Source organism: Phascolarctos cinereus, unplaced genomic scaffold (genome assembly GCF_003287225.1).
Source record: "Phascolarctos cinereus isolate Bilbo 61053 unplaced genomic scaffold, phaCin_HiC Scaffold_726;HRSCAF=1367, whole genome shotgun sequence".
NCBI lineage: Eukaryota > Metazoa > Chordata > Mammalia > Diprotodontia > Phascolarctidae > Phascolarctos > Phascolarctos cinereus.
Window position 1 is genome coordinate 424,081,409 of NW_027556098.1, and position 24,939 is coordinate 424,106,347.

The 24,939-nt window shown below is 45.0% G+C and overlaps 2 protein-coding genes across 3 annotated transcripts in view; both read left to right on the plus strand.

Annotated features, from left to right (window-relative positions):
* Positions 1–18,904, plus strand: part of LOC110197901 (uncharacterized) — a 57,640-nt gene extending 38,736 nt beyond the window's left edge. Inside the window, 2 exon segments of the mRNA XM_020971949.2 lie at positions 9,986–10,323; positions 16,137–18,904. Of these exon segments, the coding sequence (XP_020827608.2) occupies positions 9,986–10,323; positions 16,137–18,412 (2,614 nt within the window). The 3' untranslated portion in view covers positions 18,413–18,904.
* Positions 1,606–9,868, plus strand: LOC110197818 (uncharacterized). Of its 2 annotated transcripts, none has more exons than XM_020971864.2 (4): positions 1,606–2,129; positions 4,621–4,686; positions 5,325–5,398; positions 9,632–9,868. In XM_020971864.2, exons 1-4 carry the CDS (start codon positions 1,703–1,705, stop codon positions 9,851–9,853), a joined length of 789 nt encoding a protein of 262 aa, XP_020827523.2. In that variant the 5' UTR covers positions 1,606–1,702; the 3' UTR covers positions 9,854–9,868. The 2 variants fall into 2 exon arrangements, with proteins under 2 accessions (XP_020827523.2, XP_078002557.1); XM_078146431.1 differs by having other exon boundaries at positions 1,607–2,129; positions 4,627–4,686.
* Positions 18,905–24,939: the final 6,035 nt, after the last annotated feature.

Below are 24,939 nucleotides of genomic sequence, written 5' to 3' on the forward strand. Positions count from 1 at the left end.
TCCTTTCTCTCCTCTCCATCTCTCTCTCTTCTCTGTGCCCGTCTCCCTATCCTCTCTCCTTCCCTCTCAGTTTCTCCTCTCTCTCCCTCTGTCTCTCCTCTCCCTCTCTATCTCTCCTTTCTCTCCTCTCCATCTCTCTCTCTTCTCTGTCCCCATCTCTTCTCTTATCCTCTCCCCTCTCTGTTTCTCTCCATCTCTCCTTTCTCTCCTCTCTATCTCTGAGTTTCTCCTCTCTCTCCCTCTGTCTCTCCTCTCCCTCTCTCTCCATCTCTCCTTTCCATCTCTCTCTCTTCTCTGTGCCCGTCTCCCTATCCTCTCTCCTTCCCTCTCAGTTTCTCTTCTCTCTCCCTCTGTCTCTCTCTCCCTCTCTCTCTATCTCTCCTTTCTCTCCTCTTCCATCTCTCTCTCTTCTCTGTCCCCATCTCTTCTCTTATCCTCTCCCCTCTCTGTTTCTCTCCATCTCTCCTCTCTATCTCTCAGTTTCTCCTCTCTTCCTCTGTCTCCTCCCTCTCATCCATCCATCTCTCCTTTCATTCCTCTCTATCTCTCCTCACTGTCCCCATCTCTTTCTTATCCTCTCTCCTCTCTGTTTCTCTCCATCTCTCCTTTCTCTCCTCTCCATATCTCAGTTTCTCCTCTCTTCCTCTGTCTCTCCTCCCTCTCATCCGTCTATCTCTCCTTTCACTCCTCTCTATCTCTCTCTCTCCTCACTGTCCCCGTCTCTCTCTTATCCTCTCTCCTCTCTGTTTCTCTCCATCTCTCCTTTCTCTCCTCTCCATATCTCAGTTTCTCCTCTCTCCCTCTGTCTCTCCTTCCTCTCATCTGTCTCTCTCTCTCCTTTCACTCCTCTCCATCTCTCTGTCTCTCCTCTCTGTCCCCATCTCTCTCTTCTCTTATCCTCTCCCCTCTCTGTTTCTCTCCATCTCTTCCTAACTCTCTCAGGCACAGAGGATTTGGATAAATGGAGACCAGCAGGGGGCCATGCACGCCACCCCCTCCCCTGCAGGAGGCAGCCAGAAGGGTCAGTGGACAGAACGTTGTTTGGGCTGGAGATCAGGAAGACCTGAGTTCAAATTGGCCTCAGACACTTAGTAGCTGTGACTTTGGGCAGGTCACTTCATTGCTGCCTGCCTCGGTTTCCTCATCTGCCCTTTGGGGTTATTGTGGGGATTCAGTGTGTAACCTGCGTCTTCCTGATAAAAGGCCCCTGCTTTTTCTGCCCTGTGGATAGAGAAAGGATTGTAGGAAGCACTTACTGCCTGTTGTCAGTGATGCTGTCTCTGCCCTTGGGACGCTCACGTTCTGATGGCAGAAGAGGGCTTGGTGTGGGGGGGGGTGGCGTGTTTCTGCAGGTGGCCTTAGTCCATTGGGCCACCCACCAGGCTCACGGTCAGTGGGCGAGGGTCCTGTCTGATCCACCTCATTTCCTCATCTGGAGCGCCTGTCTCGGGTTGCCTCTGGCCAGCCCTCTTTCTCATCTGACGGTGTCTGTGGTCTCCCTCGTGTCTCTGACCCTGTCTCCGCTGGCCTCCACTCTTTCTGTCGGTCCCATGTTTTCCCCCGTCAGGGGGTCTGGGCATCTGAACTTAGTCCTCCAGCTGGTGGAAAGCATGGTGCCGGCTCTTGATTTCCTTCCAGGAGCTCGGAGACCGAAGCCAAGCCTGTCATTTTACAGGCAAGGACACCGAGGCTCCAACAGCAGATGGGACTTATCCAAGGTCACACAGAGCTTGAACCCAGTTCTTCTGATCTTCTGTCCAGATTCTTTCCATTGCAACATGACTTTGTTATTGTAGTACCTGATTGGCATCATTTTCCATCAGTTAATAAGCATTTATTAAGTACCTACTTGTGCTCGGCACCATGCCACATGCTGTGGCCACAGAGAAAAGGCAAAACATGTTCCCTGCCCTCGAGCTCACAGTGCAATGGGAGAAAAAGATGGTGCGACCACTGTACTTGGACCCTTGTGCTGAGCACAGTGCCTGGCACACAGTGGGTGCATAATAAATGTTTGTTGACTGATTCAGGACAGAGAACCTTCCCAGCATGGGACAGTCACGTCACGGACTGGAGAAGCAGCCTGGAGGCCCGAGAGTTGGGTCCTAGAGCCCCTGGGGAGGAGCCAGGTAAGCCGAGCCTCCAGAATAGTTGGAAGGGCTGTAGAGGCCAAACGGAGTGTATGACTGTCCTTTCGTGGCCCAGAGAAGACACCATTAGACCAGAATGCGCCCTCCCACTGTGTAGGACGCAGACTGCGTTGGTGGTGTTGACAAGAGGCAGTAATGCGGGGCTCTCTCCCTCTCTCCTCCCCACCTCTGTATCTCCTTCTCACTCCTTCCCCTTCTCTCTCTCTTCCTCTCTCCTCCTTCCCCCTCCCCATCTCTTTCCCTCCTTCCCTCTCTTTCTCACCCTCTCTCCTTCCTTCCCCCCTTCCTCTTTTCCTTCCTCTCCCCCTCCCCCCCATTTGCTTTACTAATTCAGTAACCATGCGAAGGAAGGCTGAGAAGCCCTGCTCCAGCGTCCCTGGCTCCTGTGGGAGGGCTCAGGAAGGCTGTTTCTAGGCAACCGAGGCACTGGTATCTGGAGCATCTGACACAGCTCTGTCTGTGGCTTTGTGGAGCATTTTTCTTAATGGAAATAATATTCCAGATATTCCTACCATCTCCTCTCCCGCATTCCCAAGGGGAGAGTGATCGATTCACTTGAGAGAAGAAAAAAATCCATATTCATTTGAAATGTTGATGGGTGGGCTCTTTGAATGGGTCCGTATACAGAATCCAGACTTAGAGGGAATGTAGAGAGATGTTTGTGCACCATCCAGCGAGCGTGAAGATCCCTGCCTTGTCCAGGCCCCTTGGGTAAGTGGCTGGGCTGCACTTGGACAAGATGGTATGTGAAGCGTCCTCCCATTGGGCACAATTTAGGTACGTGAGCCTGAAAAAGTAGTAGTAGCTAGCATTTGCATAGTGTTTAAAGGTTTGCAAAGCTTTACAAGTCTTATCTCACAGCAACCCTGAAAGGTAGGTGTTGTTATCCCCACTGTAGAGATGGAGAAACCGAGGCAAAAGGTGTGACTTGCCCAGGCTCACACATCGAATAGGAATCAGAGGCCAGATTTGAACTTGTGCTGTACCCACAGAGCCACCTGGCTGCCCTGGGACTACAGGCTGCCAGCTCACCTCCCCCGGAAGGAGTCCCCCAGGCCTACTCAGGAGCCCCGGCCTTTATTGTATGCCATGATCCAGAAAGCCGGGTCAGGTCCCCACACCCCTTTCTCAGCCAGCCGTTTATTCCCACATCAGTTTTTCCTCTCCTGTATCCTCTGCTTCGGGTGGGTGGGCGGGCGTCAGTGAGGACAGTGGTCCCTACGCAGATGTCTGGTCCCTCAGGAGCCCCATGGGACAACCATTCTCTGCCAGCAGCTTCTGGCCTTCTCTCCTGGCCTCACTTTCTCGCCCGTCATGCAGGTAGGGCTTTTTCATTTTACAGATAGAGAAACTGAGTCTCAGAGCAGCCAGATCTCACAGCCAGATTGGAGGCTGGTAGGAGTCTAGCTGGGTCTCCTGACTTCGGATCTTCCCTGTGGGCTCAGCTGCCTCCCCGATAGCATCACTCTCTGTGAAGCTCTCTTGTCCCCCATTACTTTGTCTGCTCTGTTAGTCATGGCCCAGATAACCCCCTCCCAGAGAGGTCAGCCACTGTAGTGGAGACCCTGATATGCCCCCTGCCGATGAGCCAGGGTCTCCTGTTATTGCTGGGCCGCTCAGCAGCGATGTTGGCCAGGTCCTTTACCATGTCCATTCAGTGTGTACTCGGTGCCACGTGCTGTGCTAACCATTAGGAGCTACAAAGAAAAGCACAAACATGGCGCAGAGAGCTGGGGCTGGGTGAGAAAGACACCGGAGAAATCGGAGATGCCCCGAGGGAAGCCACTGGCACAAGGGAGGGTCGAGGGAGGTGGCTCTCTGTGGCTGGGATTTTAGCTGGAATGTGAATGCAGCCAGCAGGCCAAGGCGAGGGAGAATATTCCAGGCGTGGGGCTCAGCTGGGGAAGGTGCTCGGGGGCGGGAGATGAAGAGTCGTGTTTTAGAGGAGCTGGGGAGGCCGGGAGGCCAGTGTCACTGACCAGAGAGTATGTCTTGGGCATGCGAGGACCAGAAGAGGGGGAGGGGACTGGGGCCGGGCTGCAAAGGGTTTTGATTGCCAAGCAGACCATTGTGTGTTTGATCTGGGAGGCAATAGGGAGCCGCTGCACTCTGTTGAGTGGGGCGTGACATCACTTTTATGGCTGAATGGAGGATGAATTGGAGTGGGGAAAGACTGGAGGCAGGGAGACCCTGTGCAGCTATTGCCATAGACCAGGCCTAGGTAATGAGGGCCTGCACCGGCGGGGCGGGGGTGGCGGCAGAGGAGAGGAGAGGAGGGGGCGAATTCAGAGGTAATGGGAAGGATTGATGGGTCTTGACACCATATTGGATATGGGGGTGGGGAGCAGTGAGAGAGAGTGAGGAATCCAGGAGGACTCCTAGGTGGGAGGCTGGGGGGTTCCCTCTACAGTAAAAGGGGGTGGGGAGGGTTTAGGGGAAAAGATAACAGGTTCTGTTTGAACATGTTGAGTTTCAGATGTCTGCTGGACGTCCAGTTCAAGATGTCTGAAGGGCAGTTGGAGCTGGGAGATTGGAGGTCAGTGGAGAGGTCTGGCTGGCTAGGTGGATTTGAGATCGTCAGCATAGAGATGGTCATTGATGTGATCATCCAGTGAAGTTGGATAGAGGGAGAAGGGAAGAGGGCCAGGACCAAGCCCTGAGGGGCCCAAGGTTAGAAGGTGAACCGGCCCAGGAAGGGGAGGAGCATGGAGAGAATGAGGGCAGTTTGGGGGGGTGATGAGGTTGGAGGTTGGACTGCAGATAGTGGGAGGGGAGGAAGCACAGGCAGTTGTTATCTGCCGGCTGGACATCCCCTGTCCTGAGCCCTAGGAAGGAAACAGATCTGAACAGTGGAGAAGGGTTCAACCCTGTCATGCCCCACCCCCCAGCTCAGGGCTCTGCCTTGGACCCTCGTTCCGGGCCCAGAGTTCAGCCACCTGGAATTGCTTGCCAGCCCTGGGCAGGCTTGGGCCCTCCACTCTGGGGATCTTTGGCTCTTCTCAGACTCTGGAAGGATTCAGGGCTGGTCTGGCTTTGATTTGACCTCTTACTGGTAGGGAGTGGGGTGGGGGGGTGATGGACAGGTGTTTGACACCCTCCCCCCTTCTGTCCTAGTGGGTTTGAGTTCTGTGGGGCAGGTTTCATTGCCCTCATGGCTTCTTTTTCCTCCTATAGCTCTGCCTTCTCCCCCTCAAAGGATCCTCAAAGAGGCAACAATGACTTCAGGGCTCCTTTCAGCCATGCCTCAGGTGAGTTAAGATTTCTTCATTCCAAGTATAGATTGACTTGTTGACTTGAACTTTGCTCTTCTTTGCCCACCCTGGTTCCATCTAGGGATCTCAGTCTCACTCCTCCCCAGAACACTGGATTTTTCTCATGGTGCTAGACTATTGATAAGTCATCCAGGCCAGAACCCTTGTGTCATCTCAGGTCTCAAGGATTTCAGAGGCCTTCGAGAGTGGGCCCTGGGTGGACTCATTCCTCAGAGAGCCTAGGCCTCCAGGCAGCCAAGATCGCTGCTGATCATTTAGATTGCGTGAAGGGTCTACGCAGAGAGGGACAGGCCTAGAAGCTGGGCCAGAGAGAATGCTGTGAAGCTGAGGGAGAAATGGGAAATCCCACACATCCCATGGTGAAGGTGACTTGCCTAGATTGCAGTTCCATTGAGAAAGACCTGGGGCCTGTAATGGACCCCAGCAAGCTCACCATCCCTGCCAGAAAAGGCCACTGGTAAGAGGAACTTGGGCTGCATAAGAGAGGATTTGTGTCTACACTCCTACTGGAGTGGCACCCACTCCACTAACTTTGCCGAGAAAACCCCAAACGGGGTCACAGAGAATTGGGCAAGATTGAAAAAGAACTGAACAACAACGTAGAGGTGTAGGGGCCCAGGGTCACTGTTTTCAAGATCTGATGGGCCATCACATGAAGGAGGCATGAGAATGTTCTTGTTGGCCCCTGAAGGCAGAACCAGGAGCCAAGGGGGAGGGCCCTAGAGGGGAAGATTGAAGTTAGAAGGGCCTGATGAGAGATGGCGTGGAGGGGGTTATGGCAGGATTTCTCAGCTGCTTGGGCATGGGATGGGGCAGAGGGTTGGGAGCCTGGATGATTGAGGTCAGCGGAGATGGGGAGGGTTTAGGGGGAAGATAAATGAGCCGGATGTCACTCTGGTCGTCCGAAAGGCATCACCAGGCAAAAGGTGGTGAGCTGCGTAGAAATGGGAGTGGAATGCATGGGAGGTCACCAAGTGAGAGACTGGAGAAAGAGAAGAGAAGAAGGCCAAGGGCAGGCAGGCCCTTGGGTGCAGGCGATGCTGTGGTAGAGGCAGCTGAGAAAGAGCAGTCAGACAGGGAGGAGAGCCAAGAGAGCCCCCAGGGAGGCTGGGGACAGGCCAGCAGATTGGGCCATGAGGAGATTGCTGGTGGCTCAAGCAGGGAATATTATTCTGTTCCCATTCTTTAATTAATTTTGTGTCTGTGACTGAGAGTTACTTGTAGATTAAAGTCTCTGCTTCTTTCTCTGGTCACATCTGTAGATGGAATATCCTCTCTCCCTCATGCATTTTGACCTTGTTTGTCAGCCTTCTGTGTATTTTTCTTTTCTCTTTATTAAAAGATGCTAAAGTTAAGTCCTCATCCAAAGTAGTAATGTGATTGAGCTAGTTCTCACTTTGCTGAAAAATGAGTTTCAAACACATATAGTCTTCCCAGATAGGATTCAGATAAGAGCTGGTATGCTGGGATGGCCAGACAGCAGGCCTCTAAGTGAGGAAGACCTGGGTGGAAGATGTCCCACTCTGGCCATACTGGCCTAGAGACCCCCAGGCAGCTCTCGAGACAGGAAATATAGAGCAGCTCCATGAGCCCATTTGGGGTTTTCTTGGCAAAGTTAGTGGAGTGGAGTGGTTGCCACTCCAGTAGGAGTGTAGACACAACTCCTCTCTTATGCAGCCCAGGTTCCTCTTGTCAGTGGTCTTCTGGCAGGCCCAGTGAGCTTGCTGGGTCCACTAAAGGCCCCAGACCTTTCTCACTGGAACTGCAATCTAGCCTGTGGTAAGGGAGTTTCTCCACCCTGAGGAAATCTCAGGGGCAGTCCCCTGCTCACTTCCTCCCCATCTCAGAATGATCAAGAGATCAAGCATTTCTCACAGTCGGAGTCGCTGGGTCCAGCCTACCAAGGTGCTCAGTAGTCGGGGCTGACCCGGCCAGAGGCCCGAGACCTTGGGAACGTGTGTGACCTCGAGCCCGTGGCTTGTGTTTGCTTCCCTCGGCAGGATTTCACCCAGCTTCGGTGGGCAAAGCACAAGTTACGTCTTTGAATGTGCAAACAGGAAATGAATCATTGATCTTAGATTTAGGGAGCTGAGCTATGATCTCGAGATAGAAAGGGAAGCAAGCCAGAGCTGAGTAGCTTTGGTTTTTAACAGACTAATCCCCTAAATATTTTTTCCATTGTTTGCCTTGATTTTTTGAGGGGGGGGCCTCTTGTTCCTTCAAATGAATTTTGTTAATGTGTTGTCTAGTTCGAGCAACTCCTTAGTGGTTTCATAGTAAGTGATAGTAAATCTGTAATTTAATTGATAGTTTCATCATTTTAATTATATTGGTATCCATCCAGAAAGAATTAATTTTTTCCTACGATTATTCGTCTTCCTTTTTTTCTGTGAAGAGTATCTTGTAGTTATATTCATTATAACTTCTGTCTGTGTCTTGGTAGGTGGGATCCCAGATACTTGATATACTTTGTAGCTATTTTAAATGGATTCTTTTTTTGTGAGACAGTTGGGGATAAGTGACTTGCCCAGGGTCACACAGCTAGTAAGCGTTATGTATCGGAGGTAGGATTTAAACTCCGGTCCTCCTGACTCCAGGGCCGGTGCTGTATCCACTGCACCACCTAGCTGCCCCCTGGATTTTCTTTTTCTATCTCTTCCTGCTAGGTTTTGTTAATAGTATACAGAAATGCTGATGACTTTTGTGGGTTTATTTTCTAACTTGCTACTTGGCTGAAGTTATTAATCATTTTAATTAATTTTCAGTTGCACCTCTACAGCTCTCTAAGTTGTTTCCTAACTTTCTTTCCATCCCTGATTGGCCTTTGTGATTTGCTTCTGCATTTTGGTGATCGGCCATTTGTTAGGATGTATGACTCCTGGACTCAATGAATGCCTTTCCCAGCTGTTCCCCTAAAGCCAGCATCGTAGTGATTCTTCAGAGAATGGAGGATGTCTTTCATGACTGCTGCTATGCCTCACAACTGAATGCAGAAGGAGGCATCAGCAAAATTCCTCTACTGATTCTGACCCCAAAAGAGAGAGCCTTTAGTTATCCAGTCCTGTTCCCTTCAAGCCCCAGACAACTTGGGCAGGACCCTCGGCCACCTTCCAGAAGTCAGCAGAGATGCAGCTCTTACTGGGCCCATCCCTTAGGCCTCCCTAATGTGCCAGTCACTGAGTTGGCAGCTCTGCCCACCGGGAGGACTTGCCAGGACCTGAGCCTCATGATTCGTGAACTTTGTATCCCCCCCTCACTTACCTCTGTGCCGGGTGTAGTGAGGGGCTTACTAAATGCACCTCTCCCCAATCCCTCATTAGATTGTGAGCTCTGTGAGGCTCTGTAGGTCCCCCGGCACCCAGCACTGTGCTCATCTGCACACAGTGAAGTGTTGGGTAAATATGTGTGATAGTAAGGGAGTGGTAACCGAGTCTTCACTGTCTGAAATGAGCTGTGGTTTGGGAGAAAAAGCTGAGGGGCCTGAGTGCTTGGAGATGGGAGAACGTGTTGTACTTCATTATGTTACTCTTGGGATCTGGCCTCTCTCAGACTGTCTCCCCCAGAGCAGTGGGGTCAGTAATGGAGAACGGGCTTGCTAATAAGGGATAAAGAGTTGGGTGTGCAAGCTTGGGTCACATCAGTCGATGTATGTGGATTTTCTTTGTGTGCTGTGGTACTTTGTAGTGTATACCTCCCTTGGGACTCAGTTTGGAGGTAATTTGTAGGGTGAATTCGAGTCACAAAAAGGCTATCGATGTGAGGCTAAGTGTGGCATGAACTGAGGAGGTGGTGGTCAGTACTGGATGTGAAATAGCCCAAACTGTCAATGCATTGAGAACTCCTTATGTGTGTTGTGGGTTAGCCATTTTTCAGTCATGTCTGACTCTTCATGACCTCATTTGGGGTTTTCTTGGCAAAGATACTGGAGTGGTTTGCCATTTCCTCCTCTAGCTCATTTTGCAGATGAAGAGACTGAGGCAAACAGGGTGAAGTGGCTTGCTCAGGGTCACACAGCTAATAAGGGACTGAGGTGAGATTTGAACTCAGGAAGAGGAATCTTCCTGACTCTAGGCCAGGTGCTCTACCCACTATACCATCTAGCTGCCCCTTCTAAAAGAACGCCTTATAAATTCTGGTAACTCCATGTTTTCTCCATGGTCTACATGCAGTATGACCGCAGGCTGAGCAGGGATGTGTTTGCTGTTGCAGGCGGCACTGATGTTCAGGGACGTGGCCGTGGACTTCACCCGGGAGGAGTGGAGACGCCTGAGCCCGGCCCAGAGGGACCTGTACAGGGACGTGATGCTGGAGAACTATGAGAACCTGGTCTCTGTGGGTAAGCACGGCCACCCCCTGGAATGGATGCTCCGCTGGGTGGCTTTGGATTCTCTCTTGGTGAAGCCTGCAGGGACATGGGAGGAAGGCACCTAACATGCCTCTCTGAACTTTTGGCTTTTCTGGGCGGGAATATTTAAGAAGAGCTGATGTGGGGAGGCTCCAGAGACCTTTATGGCTCTGTTCCCTGCTTCTGGGGGAAAGGCTCTTGTTTGTATGAAAGGCCAGGTGCAGTGTGCTGACCAGGGCAACAGGTGCCCAACTGTCAGCAGCCTCAGGCCAAAGATCCTTCAGTAAAGTGTCAGGGCAGAAGTGGGAAGACGTGAAAAGTCCCACTCCAGTGGGGAGTGGGTCAGATGCACTAACTGTCTTTCTGAACCCAGACCATGTTTGGGAGACATTCCCTCAGAGAACCTTTCTACCACCCTCTGGGCCTGCTTCATCTGCTTTTCTGTTTCTCTGCCTGAGCAGGACTTCGCTTTCCAAACCCGAGGTGATCTGCCGCCTCGAGAGGGGAGAAACCCCCTGGGTGCCCCGGCGAGGAGCCTCCAGGACCACTTGTCCAGGTGAGTGAGGAGAAGGGAGGCCCGGGGAGTGACCTAATGGTGACAGCAGCAGCAGCAGAGTTAGGGGGCCTGCGAGGCTTCTGTGCAAGTGCTCAGGAACATTCTGCTTTGGAGAAGTGCCAGTCAGTAGGATGCTTGCCATTTGTACCTTGAGGACTGCAGATTTTCATCAGAACCATTTTTATTTACAAGCTGCACTGCCCTGTTTACTTTGGAAGTCTTGCCTGTGGTGGTGGCAAACTTTCTTCTTTGTCGGTTCAGGGCCAGCTATCTTGTCCCCATTGATTCCTACTTGTGTGATAGGTGAGAATTTTTGCCTCTACAATTATCCTAAGTAGATCCTACAAGTGTCTTTAAAATGGAAACTGTTTCAGATCCTTGATTTGGAATTTGTGAGATGGATGTGATTGCGTACTTTTGGCCACACTGCAATCTGTGTTTCCCTACCAAGGTCTCACAGTTGATATAGAGTTCAAAAACCGTCCTGTCCATGTCATCCTGGGCCATAATCCCTTGGGGCAGTGTCCCCAGCAAGTGAAAGGGAAACCACCTGTCTGAAGGCTTCACGTTCTGCTTCCTTCTGTGATCCAAAATCTGCCTCTGGGACTTGGTCCATCTTTGCTTCTTCTGTGCTCTGGGGCTATACAGAGCAAGTCTGGCCCTTCAGCCATCTGAATTCGGATAGAATATCCACCCCTAAATTTGAACTTTTTAGAGCAAAAAACCTTTTGACATCCCTATTTCCTTCATCACCTGATCTTCGTATGGTAAAATCTTGTCATCCTTTGTTTCCCTAGTCACCTTCCCCTGACTGCTTTCCGGTACATCATAGTGTCCCAGTGTGGTCATCTAGGCCAGCATAGAGTGGGATCTGCGTCTCGCCGGGGGCCTCTCAGGGTGACCGTGGAGTCACTTACCAAGCATGATGTCCACTAAGGTCCTCGGGCCTTTTTCAGCTGAACTGCTCAAGGAGAGGGTTTTTCGTTTTCTTTATCAGATTGGCCCATTTGAACATTTCAGGATTTCTTTGGCTCTTGCCTGGGCCGTCCATCAATTCAAGGATCTCCCAGCTTTTTTATCACCTGGAAAACACTGATAAAAAGGTTTTATTGAAGAGTCATTCTCCTCCCCATTGTTTGGTCAGCTTCGATTTAGCCAAATCTTATTATTCTATTTTGTGACCTCGGTTGTAATTCTGGAATTTGTCCTATTCTGTTTTTCTGTTTTTTCACCCAGGACCAGATTTTAGTTATTGCTGCTTTAGCCGACAATTTGAGAAGTAGCAATGCAAGTGTCACTTAATCCTTTTTGTTTCTTAATAATTCTTGGGTGTTGATGTCTGTCTAGTCTTCACATGAGTTTATGTCCTCACTTTGTGTAATTCTGTGAAGTGGCATGTACACACACAACAGGAAGGAGGGAGAGAGACCAAAAGGAGGGGAGGGGGAGAGAGAGAGAAATGCTGGCTGTTTTGTGGTGTGTCTTCCTTCTGCCACATCATTATGCTGGGTAAGGTTTAGCTTGCTGGAGCTAGTCGTCTTAACTCTTTGGTTTTGAATTCTTGGACATTCTTAAATTTTTCTCATTGTTGCCACCTTCTGAACCATCATTTTGTCTTAGATTTCCAGTAGTTTTCCAAGTGAATCATTTTTGAGCTCATTTTTCCATTTCTTGTGGGGGTTTTATTTTTCCTCTCGCTTTTGCCATTTTTGTATCTGATGTGATGGAAAATGCTGTCCACATCCAGAGAAAGAAATGTTGGAGTCTGAATGCTGATTGAAGCATACTACTTTCATTTTATTTTTTTCATGTAAATTCTATTTTTTTTTTTGCAAACTGTTTCTTCGTTGTCTGATATTTTGTTTATGTTTTCTGTGGCTATTTTTAACTATTACTTCCATCTTCATCTTGTCCTAAGATTTTGTAGTCACACGATTCCTTCTGTAAGAGGCATGATTTAGTGAATAGAGATTTGGCCTTGGACTCAGGAAGACCTGGGTTCAGATTCTGCCTCTGCTGCATTCTGTCTCTTGGGTCCCGGGCGAATCATTGAATTTCTCAGAGCATGCCCCAAGTAGCCATTTCCTAAGACTTGACAATGAAGAGAAAGTTTTATCTGCATCAATAAAAGAGTTCTTCATGAGGAGTTCCCTACTCTAATGAAATCACAGATCTGGTATAGAAAGAATACTTTTTCATTGGGTTTATTTACCATTTTATTGTGGGGTTTGTTTTTTAATTTAGCTCTTTTCAATTAAAAAGCATATCTTTTCTCTCCTTCCCACTTTTCATAAGCCATAAATGAAAAAAAATTAGGAAAAATTAAACCCTTGTAACGCACAGTTAAGCAGAACACATTTTCACCTTGTCTGTGCTCTTCAAGCCTGGCCCCTTGGCCTGCAGGTGGCAGCAGCGTGGCTTCTTCTGTCCTTTCTGATCGCAGTTGGCCATTGCCACGATCAGATTTCTTAAACCTTTCCCAGTTGTTTGTCTTTACAGTGTTGTTGTTACTGGATAACTCTTATCCTCTTTTGGCTCACTTCTTTGGATTCGTTTTGTACTAGTCTTCCTAGATTTCTCTGAAACTGTCTCTTTCCTCCACCATTTCTTGTAGAGTAACATCAATATTTCATTCATTTACATGAGATAATTTTTTTCAGCCCGTATTGCTAGGTATCACCTTAGATTCCAGTTCTTTGCCAATATAAAAAGAGCTGCTATGAATTTTGTACATATGTTTCCTTTTCCTGTTTCTCTGATCTCTTTGGAGCACAGTAATGGTATCAGTGGATCCAAGAGTTTTCCCAGTTTAGTGACTTTTGGGATCTAATTCCAAATTGGTTTTCATAATAGCTGAACCAATTCTTACAACTATGCCAGAAGCGCATTTTTGTTGTGTTTTGAGAAAATTGTAACTTTGTTTCTGGTATTACCACTGATGTACCAGTATGTTTTCCTTTTGGCATTTTTTCCTCAGCTTCATTGATCCTTACCTTTTAAAAATTGAGTCAGACTTTGTTTCTTCATTTTAAAAAATAAACCAAGTGTTTGAAGGTAATATTGCTCTTTTTTTTATATTGCTCTTTTTTTAACATTCATTTTTTATAAAATTTTGAGTTCCATATTTTCTTCCTTCTTCCTTCCCTCTCCCCTCCCTAAGATGGTAAGCAATTTGATCTAGGTTATATATGTGCAGTCATATAAAACTTATTTCCGTATTAGTCATGTTGTAAAAGAAGAAACAGTTTGCCAAAAAAAAAAATAGAATTTACAAAAGGAAAAAACCAAGAAAAAAATAAAGAGAAAATAGTATGCTTCCATCAGCATTCAGACTCCATCAGTTCTTTCTCTGGATGTGGATAGCATTTTCGATCATGAGTTTTTTGGAATTGTCTTAGATCCTTGCATTGCTGAGAAGAGCCAAGTCAATCATAGTTGATCATTGCACGGTGTTGCTGTTACTGTGTACAGTGTTCTCCTGGTTCTGCTCATTTCTCTCAGCATCAGTTCATGTGAGTCTTTCCAGGTTTGTCTGAAATCATCCTGATTGTCATTTCTTAGAGTACAGTAATATTGCATTACAGTTATCTACCACAGCTTGTTCAGCCATTCCCCAGTGGATGGGCATCCCTTTGATTTCCAATTCTCAGCCATCACAGAAAGAGCTGCTGTAAATACTTTTGTCCTTGTGCGCCCTTTTCCCTTTCTTATGATCTGCTTGGGAGACAGACCTAGAAGCGGTATTGCTGGCTGATTGCCTTTGGGCATAGCTCCAGCTGGCTCTTCAGAATGGTTGGATCAGTTCTTAACTCCACCAACAAAGTGTGTTAGTATCCCAGTTTTCCCACATGTTCTCCAACATTTATAGTCATCCCTTCTACATTGTGGGAATTAGGGGCATGGAGCCCCTGGGATCTGGAAAATCCGTGTAGAATTTTTTTGACTCTCCCTTTGTCCCAGAGAAAAAGTCTGAGTTATTATGGGATTAAAAGATAAAATATGTTGATCTTATACAGTACTGTACATATGTTTTGTGCATTTCTGAGTTCCTAAACTTTTTCTCTGTGTCATCTACCAGCATTTGCGTGTCATCTGCAGCTTCCATGAACTTCCAAAAAATACCCATTCAGTTTCTTATGCTAGCCTGCAATATATTAAAACCTTGATGGGGAAAATTGCGATGTGGAAGGGATACCTGTATTATTTTCCTTTTCTATCACATTAACCAATCTGATAGATATGAGGTAGTACTTCAAAGTTGTTTTAATTTGCATTTATATAATTAATAGAGATGTAGAGGATTTTTTATGTGATTGTAGATAGCTTTGATTTCTTCATCTGAAAACTACCTGTTCCTATCCTTTGACCATTTTATCAATTGAGGAATGACTTGTATTCTTAGAAATTTGACTGAGTTCTCTGTATGTTTGAGAAATGAGGCCTTTATCAAAGATACTTGTAAAAATTGTTTCCTAGCTTTCTGCTTTCCTTCTAATCTGGCTTGCATTGGTTTTGTTTGTACAAAATTCTTTTAGTTTAATGTAATTAAGGTAATTTTGCTCTTTTGAGGTGGTTATTAAGGAAATAGGTTACCTTGCAACCTCATTCCTCCTGTCTTCCCCAAAGTATCTGATTTTGGAGTCAAGAAAAACTCCCGAGTCCAAGGCCAGCATTATTTCTACTCTCCTTTGCTACCTTTTCTGTCTGTAGTGTGAGACTTAAGACTACTCAGCACGTTGTCATTTATCCCTTCACTTATCCCTTCACTGTCAGTTATCCAGCCTGATAAAGTTTGTCTGTCACCCAGACCCTCCTTCACCATTTCGTTTGGAGATAATGTGGCAGACTTTGTGAAATGCCTTGCTTAACTCTAAATACCCAATATCTGCAGCATCCCTTCCCCAGCCATTTGACCATCTTTATCAGGAAAGAAAATGAGGTGAGTTGTACATGATTTGTCCTTTCTGAACTGATAGTGGGTCTTCGGGATCAACTCTTTTTCGGTGTGCCCACACTCTCTGATGTGGTTCTGAATTTTGTCATGCAAGAGTCTTTGCCAATCTGTTCCTTTCCTGAACATTAGGCATTTTCCCAAAGATGATCAACAGTGGTTCTCAGAGGATGTCTCAAAAGTGCTTTCAGTACCCTGGAATAGAATTGGCTTGGCCTTAGCCTCTTCATTCAGAACTCGTTTGTAGTCGAAATTGAGTCCCACTCTGATTTTGGATTAGAAGATGTTGCAGTTAACCTTTATTGGCTGAGTACAAGCAGGTACTTGGGGAGCTTATTGGACAGAGTGTCTCTTTCTTCATCAAGAGCTCTGGCTTATAGTTCTTTGCATCAAGCATTCAGAGTGTAAAAAGAAGTGACTCACTGACAGCTAGTTCAGTAATAAATGATGGATCTAATTAACATTTTATAAGAGGCAAAATCTTAACAAGATTCAGCAGTTATTCAGATACAGGTTGGTAATGCACAGTTTTGTGACATTTCAGCATTAATTACCAATTTCTAAAATAAGGGAAACACATTGGGTTGAAGTATATTATGTATAGTTAGCACACACTTGGTTGTCTTTTGGGCCCTCAGCAAGTCTGCCTAGATCTTGATTTCTGAAAGCCTTGGTGTCTGATCCCAGAGTCTTAGGCTACCCCACTTAGCACATCCGTCTTCCTCCTCAATTTCTCCCCTTAGCAGTTGTTTACAGATCACTTTGTTTTTTCCTTAATCTTGTGAAAACAGAATCTAGGCCTTATTTTTGTTTGCACAGCCCAAAAAAACAGGGGTGATTGATAATGTCTGGTTTTTTCCAGGTTCCCATCGTCAGGAGACTAGCTGTGACAGCAACAGCATGACTTCCAAGCAGGATGTTGTTATAGGAGCACCGTCTAAGGAAAGACTGGCAAAGAGTTGGTATTCCAAGGCAGGAGAAACTTGGGGGTGTGATGGCAGGCTAGGAAGACAGCAGTGCAGCCCGGAGAGACACGCCAGACAAGTAACGGGCACAAATGGAAAGCCTGAAGGTGAAACATTTGGAAGAAGTTTGAATCTGGAGTCCGTCTTTGTTACTACACAGAGAACTCCCACAGAAAAAAGTCTCCAAAGTCATGCAGTTACAAAGGGCATAAAACAGTTTTCAGAACTATTTAAATATAATAGAATCCCCCTTGGGAAAATGCTTTGTAAGTACAATAAATGTGGAAAGTCCTTTAGTTATCACTCTGATCTCATTCAGTTTCGTAGACAGCATACTGGAGAAAAGCTGTATGAGCGTAACGAACATGGGAAAGCCTTCAGCAAAAGACCATACCGTACTCAACGGAAGAAAATTCGTAATCGAGAGAAACGTTATATATGTAATGAATGTGGAAAAGCCTTTAGTCAGTGGGGAAGCCTTATTGATCATCTGAGAATCCATACCGGAGAGAAGCCTTTTCAGTGTAATGAATGTAAGAAAACCTTCAGCCAGAGGGGAACCCTTATCAGGCATCATAGAATTCACACTGGAGAGAAGCCCTTTGAATGTAATGAATGTGGGAAAGCCTTTGGCAACAATTCCTGTCTTACGCTGCATCAGAGAATTCATACTGGGGAGAAACCTTATGTATGCAACGAATGTGGGAAAGCCTTTAGTGGGCGGCAAAACATGATTCATCATCAGAGAATTCACACAGGAAAGAAACCATATCAATGTAAAGAATGTGGGAAAGCCTTTCGACACAGGGCATCCTTTGTTTGTCATCAGAGAATGCACACTGGGGAAAAACCTTTTCATTGTAATGAATGTGGGAAAGCATTTAGACGAAAGGAAAACCTTACTGCACACAGGAGAATTCATACTGGAGAGAAGCCCTTTGAATGTAATGAATGTGGGAAAACTTTCAGCAACAATTCTTGCCTTACTTTACATCAAAGAATTCATACTGGAGAGAAACCCTACAAATGTAATGACTGTGGAAAAGACTTTAGGCACAGGGCATCCTTTACCTATCATCAAAGAGTTCATTCTGGAAATAAACCATATAACTGTAAGGAATGTGGTAAAGCTTTCAGTCAAAGAGCTAATCTTATTGAACATATGAGAATTCATACTGGAGAAAAACCTTTTGAATGTTATCAGTGTGGGAAAGCCTTCATCAATAATGCACGACTTACAGTACATCAGAGATTTCATACTGGAGTGAAACCTCATGAATGTAATGAATGTGGTAAAGCTTTCATGCACAAGGCAAGCCTCACAGCGCATCAGAGAATTCATACTGGAGAGAAGCCCTATAAATGCAGTGAATGTGGGAGAGCCTTCAACCAGAGTGCACATCTTATGAGGCATCAGAGAATTCATACTGGAGAGAAACCTCGCAAGCCTAATGAAAATAAGAAGACAGCCAACCAGTTGGGAATCCTGGGTGCAAATGAGTCAGTAAATACTAGAGAGAATCTTTATCATTGTGATGAATGTGGGAAAGGTTTTAGGCAGAAATCATACCTTTCTCTCCATCAGAGAATTCACACTGGAGAAAAACCTTATCATTGTAATGAATGTGGAAAAGCTTTCATTGGGAGAGGACAGCTCAATACACATAAAAGAATTCACACTGGAGAGAAACCCTTTGAGTGCAGTGACTGTGGGAAGGCCTTCAGCCGAAAGGAACACCTTACTGCCCATGAGAGAACTCATACCGGAGAGAAACCCTATCAGTGTAAAGAATGTGGAAAGACGTTTAGCCAGAACTCACACCTTACAGTACATCAGAAAACTCACACTGGAGAGAAACCATTTTTGTGTAATGATTGTGGAAAAGGATTTAGCTACAGGACCTCCCTTATTTCACATCAGAGAATTCATACTGGAGAGAAGCCCTTTGAGTGTAGTGTATGTGGAAAAAACTTTAGTCATAGACCATCACTTATTAAACATCAAATAATTCATACTGGAGAGAAACCTTTTGAATGTCTTAAATGTGGGAAAAGCTTTACCCACAGGTCATCATTTATTAAACATCAAAGAATTCATAATGGAGAGAAAGCCTACTAGTGAAATGAATGAACAAAAGCCTTTAGCCAGAGGGGAAAATTTAGAAGGGATTAATGCTGAAGAAAAAGCCTTTGACTATTGAATGTGAAAGCTTTTGTCCTGGTTCTTGATTAACTTGTTTTCAGAGACCTCACAGTTGGAGGCAGCCTGATGTGAGTACTGGACTTGGAGTCAGGAAGGCTTCAGTTCAGATCCTCTCTCTTGACACTTTCTAGCCATGTGACCCTGAGCAAATCGAATCTCTTTGGGCCCAGTTTCCAAATCTGTCAAATGGAGATGATCGCACCTACCTCACTAGATTGTGGTGAGGTTAAAATGAGATCATGTACTTAAAGCACTTTGCAATCCTTAGAGCGTTATATAACTGAACTGTTATTTTTTATCCCTGGTGAGAAACTACAGAAAAGCCAAGACTGTGGGAGAGCCTTTTTCCCAAGGTGATGTCCTACTGTACATCAGAGAATTTATACTGGTGAAAAAAATTCCATAAGTTTACCGAATGAGGTAAAGTCTTTTGTTTTTTAAATTAAAGTTTTATTTTTTTAATTAACAGAAATCTGTTTTCTTTCCCTCTCATACCCCTCGCTTCATCAGGGGAAAAAAGAAAAAAAATTCCTTGAAACAGATATGCAAAATCAAACAAAACAGATTCCCTCATTGATTGTGTTAAAAAATAAATGCCTCATTCTGCACCCTGAATCCATTCCCTCTCTGATCCACAGTGGATAGCATGCTTCATCATCAGTCCACTGCAATCACAGGTAGGCCTTGGATAGATCATAGTTCTTACTGCTTTCAAAGTTGTTTGTCTTCGCAATATTGTTATAGAAATTTGTCCTAGTTTTGCTGATTTCATTCTTCATCACTTTATGAAAGTCTTCAAAATTATCCTTTTATAGCATTGATGTTACTGTATAAATTATTATAACTGCTCACTCTGCTTTGCATCAGTTCATATAAGGCTTTCTTTGTCTCTGAAATCATTTTTTCCTCATTTCTTAACAGCATAATAGAATTCCATCCCATTTATATGCCACAGTTTATTCAGCTGTTCTCCAGTTGATGGGCGTCCCTGTAGTTTCCAGGTTTTGTTTTTTTTGCCACCACAGAAAGCTGCTACAAATATTTTTCTACACAAAGACCCTTTTCCTCTTTCTTTGGTCTCTTGGGCATAGGCTGATGGTATAGCTGAGTCAAAGGCTGTCATGGGTGTTTTGAGGTGTAATTCTGAATTACTTTCTAGAGATGTTGGACCCGTTCACTGATCTACCAAGAGAGAATCAGTATACCTGTTTGCCCACAGCACTTCCAACATTTGTTGTTTTCCTTTTTTGTCATCTTTGTCTATCTGATAGGTGTCAGGTAAAACCTCAGAATTGCTTTAATTTGTATTTCTTCAATCACTAGTGATTTGCATTATTTTTTTATATGGCTCTAGTTCTCCTGAGAACTGCCTATTCATATCCTTAGGTCATATATCATTTGAGGAATGTTCTTACTCTTATGAATTTGAATCAGATCATCATCAACTTGGAAATGAGACCTTTATTAACAGTAACTTGCTATGAAGTTTTTTTTTCCCTCTCTTGGTTGTTTTCCTGTTCATTTTAGCTTTGTTGGATTTGTGCAAAAAAATTTTTGTTATCCAAATCATCCATTTTGTCTCCTATGATCCTCTCTATCCCATGCTTGGCCATGAACTTTTTTTCTATCTATTGATCTGATTGGTTGATTTTTCCAAATTTATCTATTTATGGTGTGACCTTTTTTTTTTTTAATTTTTTTTTTTTTGCTTTTAGGCAATTGAGGTTAAATGACTTGCCCAGGGTCACACAGCTAGTAAATGTTAAGTGTTTGTTCTGAGGCCAGATTTGAACTCGGGTCCTCCTGACTTCAGGGCCAGTGCTGTATGCATTGTGCCACCTAGCTCCCCCCTGGTGTGACCTTTTATAGCTAAGTCATGTACTATTTGGAGTTTATCTTGGTATAAAATATGACCGGTTGGTCCAAATCCTAATGTCTTCCATACTGCTGTCCAATTTTCCCTGCAGTTTTATCAAATAATTCTTACCTCATTAGGTTTTTGTTTTTTATCAAACACTAGGCCACCAAAACATTAAACTCCACATTTTTTTATAAGCATTTCTTAAGCACAGTGGATAGAGTGCTGGGCCTAAAGTCAAAAAGACTTGACTTCGTATCTGGCCTCAGACACTTACTAGCTGTGTGACCCTGGGCAAGTCACTTAACCTCTGTTTGCCTCAGTTTCCTCAACTGTAAAATGGGAATAATAGTATCCATCTTGTAGTACTGTTGGGAAGAGCAAATAAAATAATAATTGTAAAAAGTACTTTTGCACAGTGCCTGGCACGTAGATGAGCTATTTCCTTTCCTGAATTCTATTAAATATTCAAAGAACAATTAATTTCAGTATTTTGCAAGCTTAGGAAGAAAATGCAAATATCTTCTATGACACAGACATTATCTTGATGCACAAACTAGGGAGAATTTTTTTTGAAAAGACCAAACTGAAACATTGGCAAAGAGGGTAAAAGCACATCACAAGGATTATACAATACTTGACCAGGTTGAAGTTAACCATATTAATAACGAAAACACCAAAAATCATAAGATTGTATCAATAGAAGCAGAAAAGGTTTTGACACAATACAACAGTCATTTGGTTTAAAAAAAAAACAAAACGAAACAAAAAACCCGATAACACTAGAAAACAGGAGTAAGTGGGTTTTATCTTAAAGTGATGAATAGTTACGTCCCAAATCAAGAGCTACTGTTCCATGTGATAGAATAAACTAGAATCCTTTCCTATTAAATTGGGTGAAACAAGGATATCCATTGTCACCACTTCTGTTTGACATCACCTAGACGTGGTGCTGTGTCCATAGGAAAAAGCAATGGAGGGCATGTGATCACATGGTAGCTTAACCGCTGGCCTTGAAGCCTGGATAATCTGAGTCCATGTCATGACTAACATTCATCTGTCATCAGGTCATTTACAGCTTCAGTACCCCCAGGTAACTGCACTTCTGTGAGTTACAGATGAGTTGTCTGTCTGCACTGATGGGGCAATTTCTACACTGGGAGGTTTCCCAACAGTAATGAAGTGACTGTGCTAATGCTAGTGAAATTATAGATCTGTGCCAAAAGAAAAACATGCATTTTCTTTTTTTGTTTTATTGATTCCTTTTTTTATACCACATTTTTTCATATTCCTCTTATGTCTCCAGGCATCTGGAGATATGGTTTTCAGTCTCTCTCTAGCCAGTCTATTGGCCTGGCGTCATATCCATTATCATGTGCACAAGTATCAGTATCACTTTTGTGGGAAGGGTAGGAAGATTAGTGTGAGTCCCAGCCCTCCATGTTTATTCTAGATTATTTCCTAAGATTAATTGAAAAGATAGTCACATTCTGCTACTTAGGTCATAACTTGATCTGGAAGGGCCCTTCAAGGTTAGGGTTAGTTCAACCCCCATCCCTCATTTCGCATTCAGCAGCAGTTATTCTTCTGAATTAGGGCTGATTTTGTGGTAAGCTTACCACCACACCAATGGAGAAAGAAAACTGCATACAGTAGCACTTTTTTTTTTTTGGCTAAGCAATAGGGTTTAGTGACTTGCCCAGGGTCACACAGCTAGTATTATGTGTCTGAGGCCGGATTTGAATTCGGGTCCTCTTGAATGCTGGGCCAGTGCTCTATCCACTGTGCCACCTACCTGCCCCTAGAGTAGCACTTCTTAAATTACAGGTCTCGACCCCATATGGAGTCATGACTCACAGTTTAAGAAGTGCTGAAGGGGTCTGAGTGGAAAAAGTTTAAGAAGCCCTGGCATAGAGCATATGTATCCTAATGAGGTTTATTAAAGGGTATTTTTTTCAGCCATCAGAGGCCTGGAGAATTCTGGAGATTGGAATGGGGTGGGGTCATGGCTTCTCTGGTCTGTGTCTGAAAGTTGGGTGTCCTCCAGTTATAGGGGCCTTGGGTCTCCATTCTTCTCATGGATGGTGGCAGTTCAATTGTGGAGATTACAACACTACCAATGGACTCCCTTTTCATGCAGAAAATGGGCCATCTCAGATGTGTATTAGTGATGTGTCTGGGTTCTAGGGCAGTGATTGCATAAAGAGGATCAGCTATGAAATCAGGTTTTGGAAATGGCAATCTCATCACTCTAGAGATATAAAGCAAAGTAACAAAGAGCTAAGCAGGAAAATGATCCCAGTAGGAACCCCAGTACCCTAATGGAGTTTTCTTTATGTCTAAGTAACTTGACCACTGGTGAGGAGGGAAATAGCCTTGAGGCATATACTTTTCAGTGAAAAGCTAATACCTGAAGTCATAGCTTCTACTTAATATGTTTCCTAGTTAGCAACATCAGCTAATAAAAATGCTAAATATATCCTGGTATACATTATGAAAGTGAGTAAACTACCAGCCAGATTTGAAAGGCTTTGGGGCATTACAGTTTAGCTGGTCCTGATGTTCAAACTCTACGCTCCCAGGCCCAATTGTTTTCTTTTCCCTCAAGGCTGATGGTGAGTTACTTCTAGGCAGCTAAGTGGTATGGTGGATAGAAGCATATATGCCTCACCCTCACCTCCACACACACACACACACACACACACACCCCCAAAAGAATACAGAGTCTAATAAGCTGAACCCAAATGTGGGCCTTTTGCATAGTCTGGAATGTTTAGACTGAGGTGCTGCTTTTTCCATTTATAAAAGTCCAGCTTACAGTTGGAAGTGACCTCAGAGGTCTTGTGGTCTGATATATATCCTCTAATGCATGATAATCAACCTTGGCCTGAATACTTTCAGTGAGAGATAACCCATCATTTCTTAAGGCACTTCCTCACTTAGGGAGGCTTTTCCTTCCAATAATCCTGAATCTACCTTTTCAACACCCTTTCCCTAGTGGGACCTGATTCTCCCATCTGAGGCTAAGCAAGCCTATTCCGCTTCCACACTGACAGCCCTTCAGGTAATGCAGCTGGAAGTCACACTGGTGTTTTGGGATGCCAGGTCACCATGTTGATGCATTGAGTTAGCAGCCCATGGAAACCTCTGGGTGGTGTATACCATGCTTCTCTCATTTTGATGATTTTGAATATAAGTATAAAAGCTTTACATATGATGTTTCATATTATAACCTATCAAAATCTTAGATCATCCCTGTCATCCAGCACTTCGAAGTTTTCATGCATCTGCACATGTGAGAAGTATAGCGTTGATGTTTGTCTCCAAGGTTGGGGATTGTGGTTCTGGTGCACATGTCTCCATATTTTCCACAAGAGTAGTAGAAGAGACTTTATCAGATGCTAGACTTTCCCCCGCAAAAGCAGTGTGATCTTTGTCAAATACTTTGCTGAAATCTAACTGATACCTCCTCTCCAATGACTGCCCAAAAAGGAAAGGAAGAGGATGTGGTATGACTTTTTCTCGATAGACTCATACAGGTTCTTGGTGATCACAGTTCCAGAGAATGGAGGCTATTCATCTGAAACTTGAATAAGAACCCTTACTCCCAACACAGGGTGAGTGGTCATGCAGCCTTTGCAGGAGGTCTCCATTGAGGGCAGGGACTAGTGGCAGGGGTGGCTGCCCGTCCACTTTGGGATGTTCCACTTGTTTGGGTATTGCCCTTTACGCAAACCTGTGTTTGCCATTTTCCAGTTTTCCCTTGTTGCTCTTAATTCTCCCATCTGAGGCCAAACAACTGTAATCTACCTTAATTTTCTAGGCAAGCGAGGCAGCCTGTTAATAATACATTTTAGAATTTTGCCAAGAATTGAAATCATACCCAGGGCCCTGCAGTTTGAGGTTTCTATCATCAAAATAGCGTTTCTCAAGGTTCTGTCTGCTACCACATGGGAGACCAGTAGGGAGAAAGAAATGATTTCTCCCTCTGGTCCTCGGTCTATGGGGATTGGCAGTTTCTAGCTGGCAGTAAATCCTTCTGGCATTGCTATTGAGTTACCTTCCCACAATCCTACACAAACCACTGCTTCCTCTTCTGCCGTTTGTCATGGCTGGCCAGACACCCCAAGTTCTCTGCACTGGCACCTGCCTAGCAAGGATCTCAGTTAACTCCCCCCAACTTCCTTCTCCAAGCAGATGTTATTCTTACCCCTCGTTGATATGCTTGTCTCCTGCTTTCTCTATGCCCTTGTTCACCAACTTCTCTTCATCTCTTGCTGTAATCTCCATCCTACAGCTACTCCATCCCTGAACATCCTTGCCAGTGGAAAGTGTCCATTGTTCCCCACTGCTACTCCCAGGCTCTTACTCTGCCCATATCTCTACAGCTGCCCCTTAAAGAAGGATGTATTTCTCTTTCCCAGTCACTATGTTGCTGCCTACTGACCTCCAAATGACCCAGAGTTCAGCCAAACGGGTCCCTCTCTTAGCTTCCGTGCATTCGTGCCTGTTACTTCTCATGTCTCAAGACTCTCCTTCCATAATTACTATCAAAATCTTTCTCACACATGCCCTAACTCCACCCCACAACTGAAAATTACTTCACTTCATTTTTCTCATGACACTTTGCTTGATTCCT

What these genes read in the sequence shown, in the direction of transcription:
- LOC110197818 (XM_020971864.2), top strand. Translation starts at nt 1,703, where the DNA reads ATGGGACTTATCCAAGGTCACACAGAGCTTGAACCCAGTTCTTCTGAT. An exon ending in TTGGAGCTGGGAGATTGGAG is followed by an intron (nt 4,687 to 5,324) that starts GTCAGTGGAGAG and finishes TTCCTCCTATAG; the next exon opens with CTCTGCCTTCTCCCCCTCAA. An exon ending in TCCTTTCAGCCATGCCTCAG is followed by an intron (nt 5,399 to 9,631) that starts GTGAGTTAAGAT and finishes TTGCTGTTGCAG; the next exon opens with GCGGCACTGATGTTCAGGGA.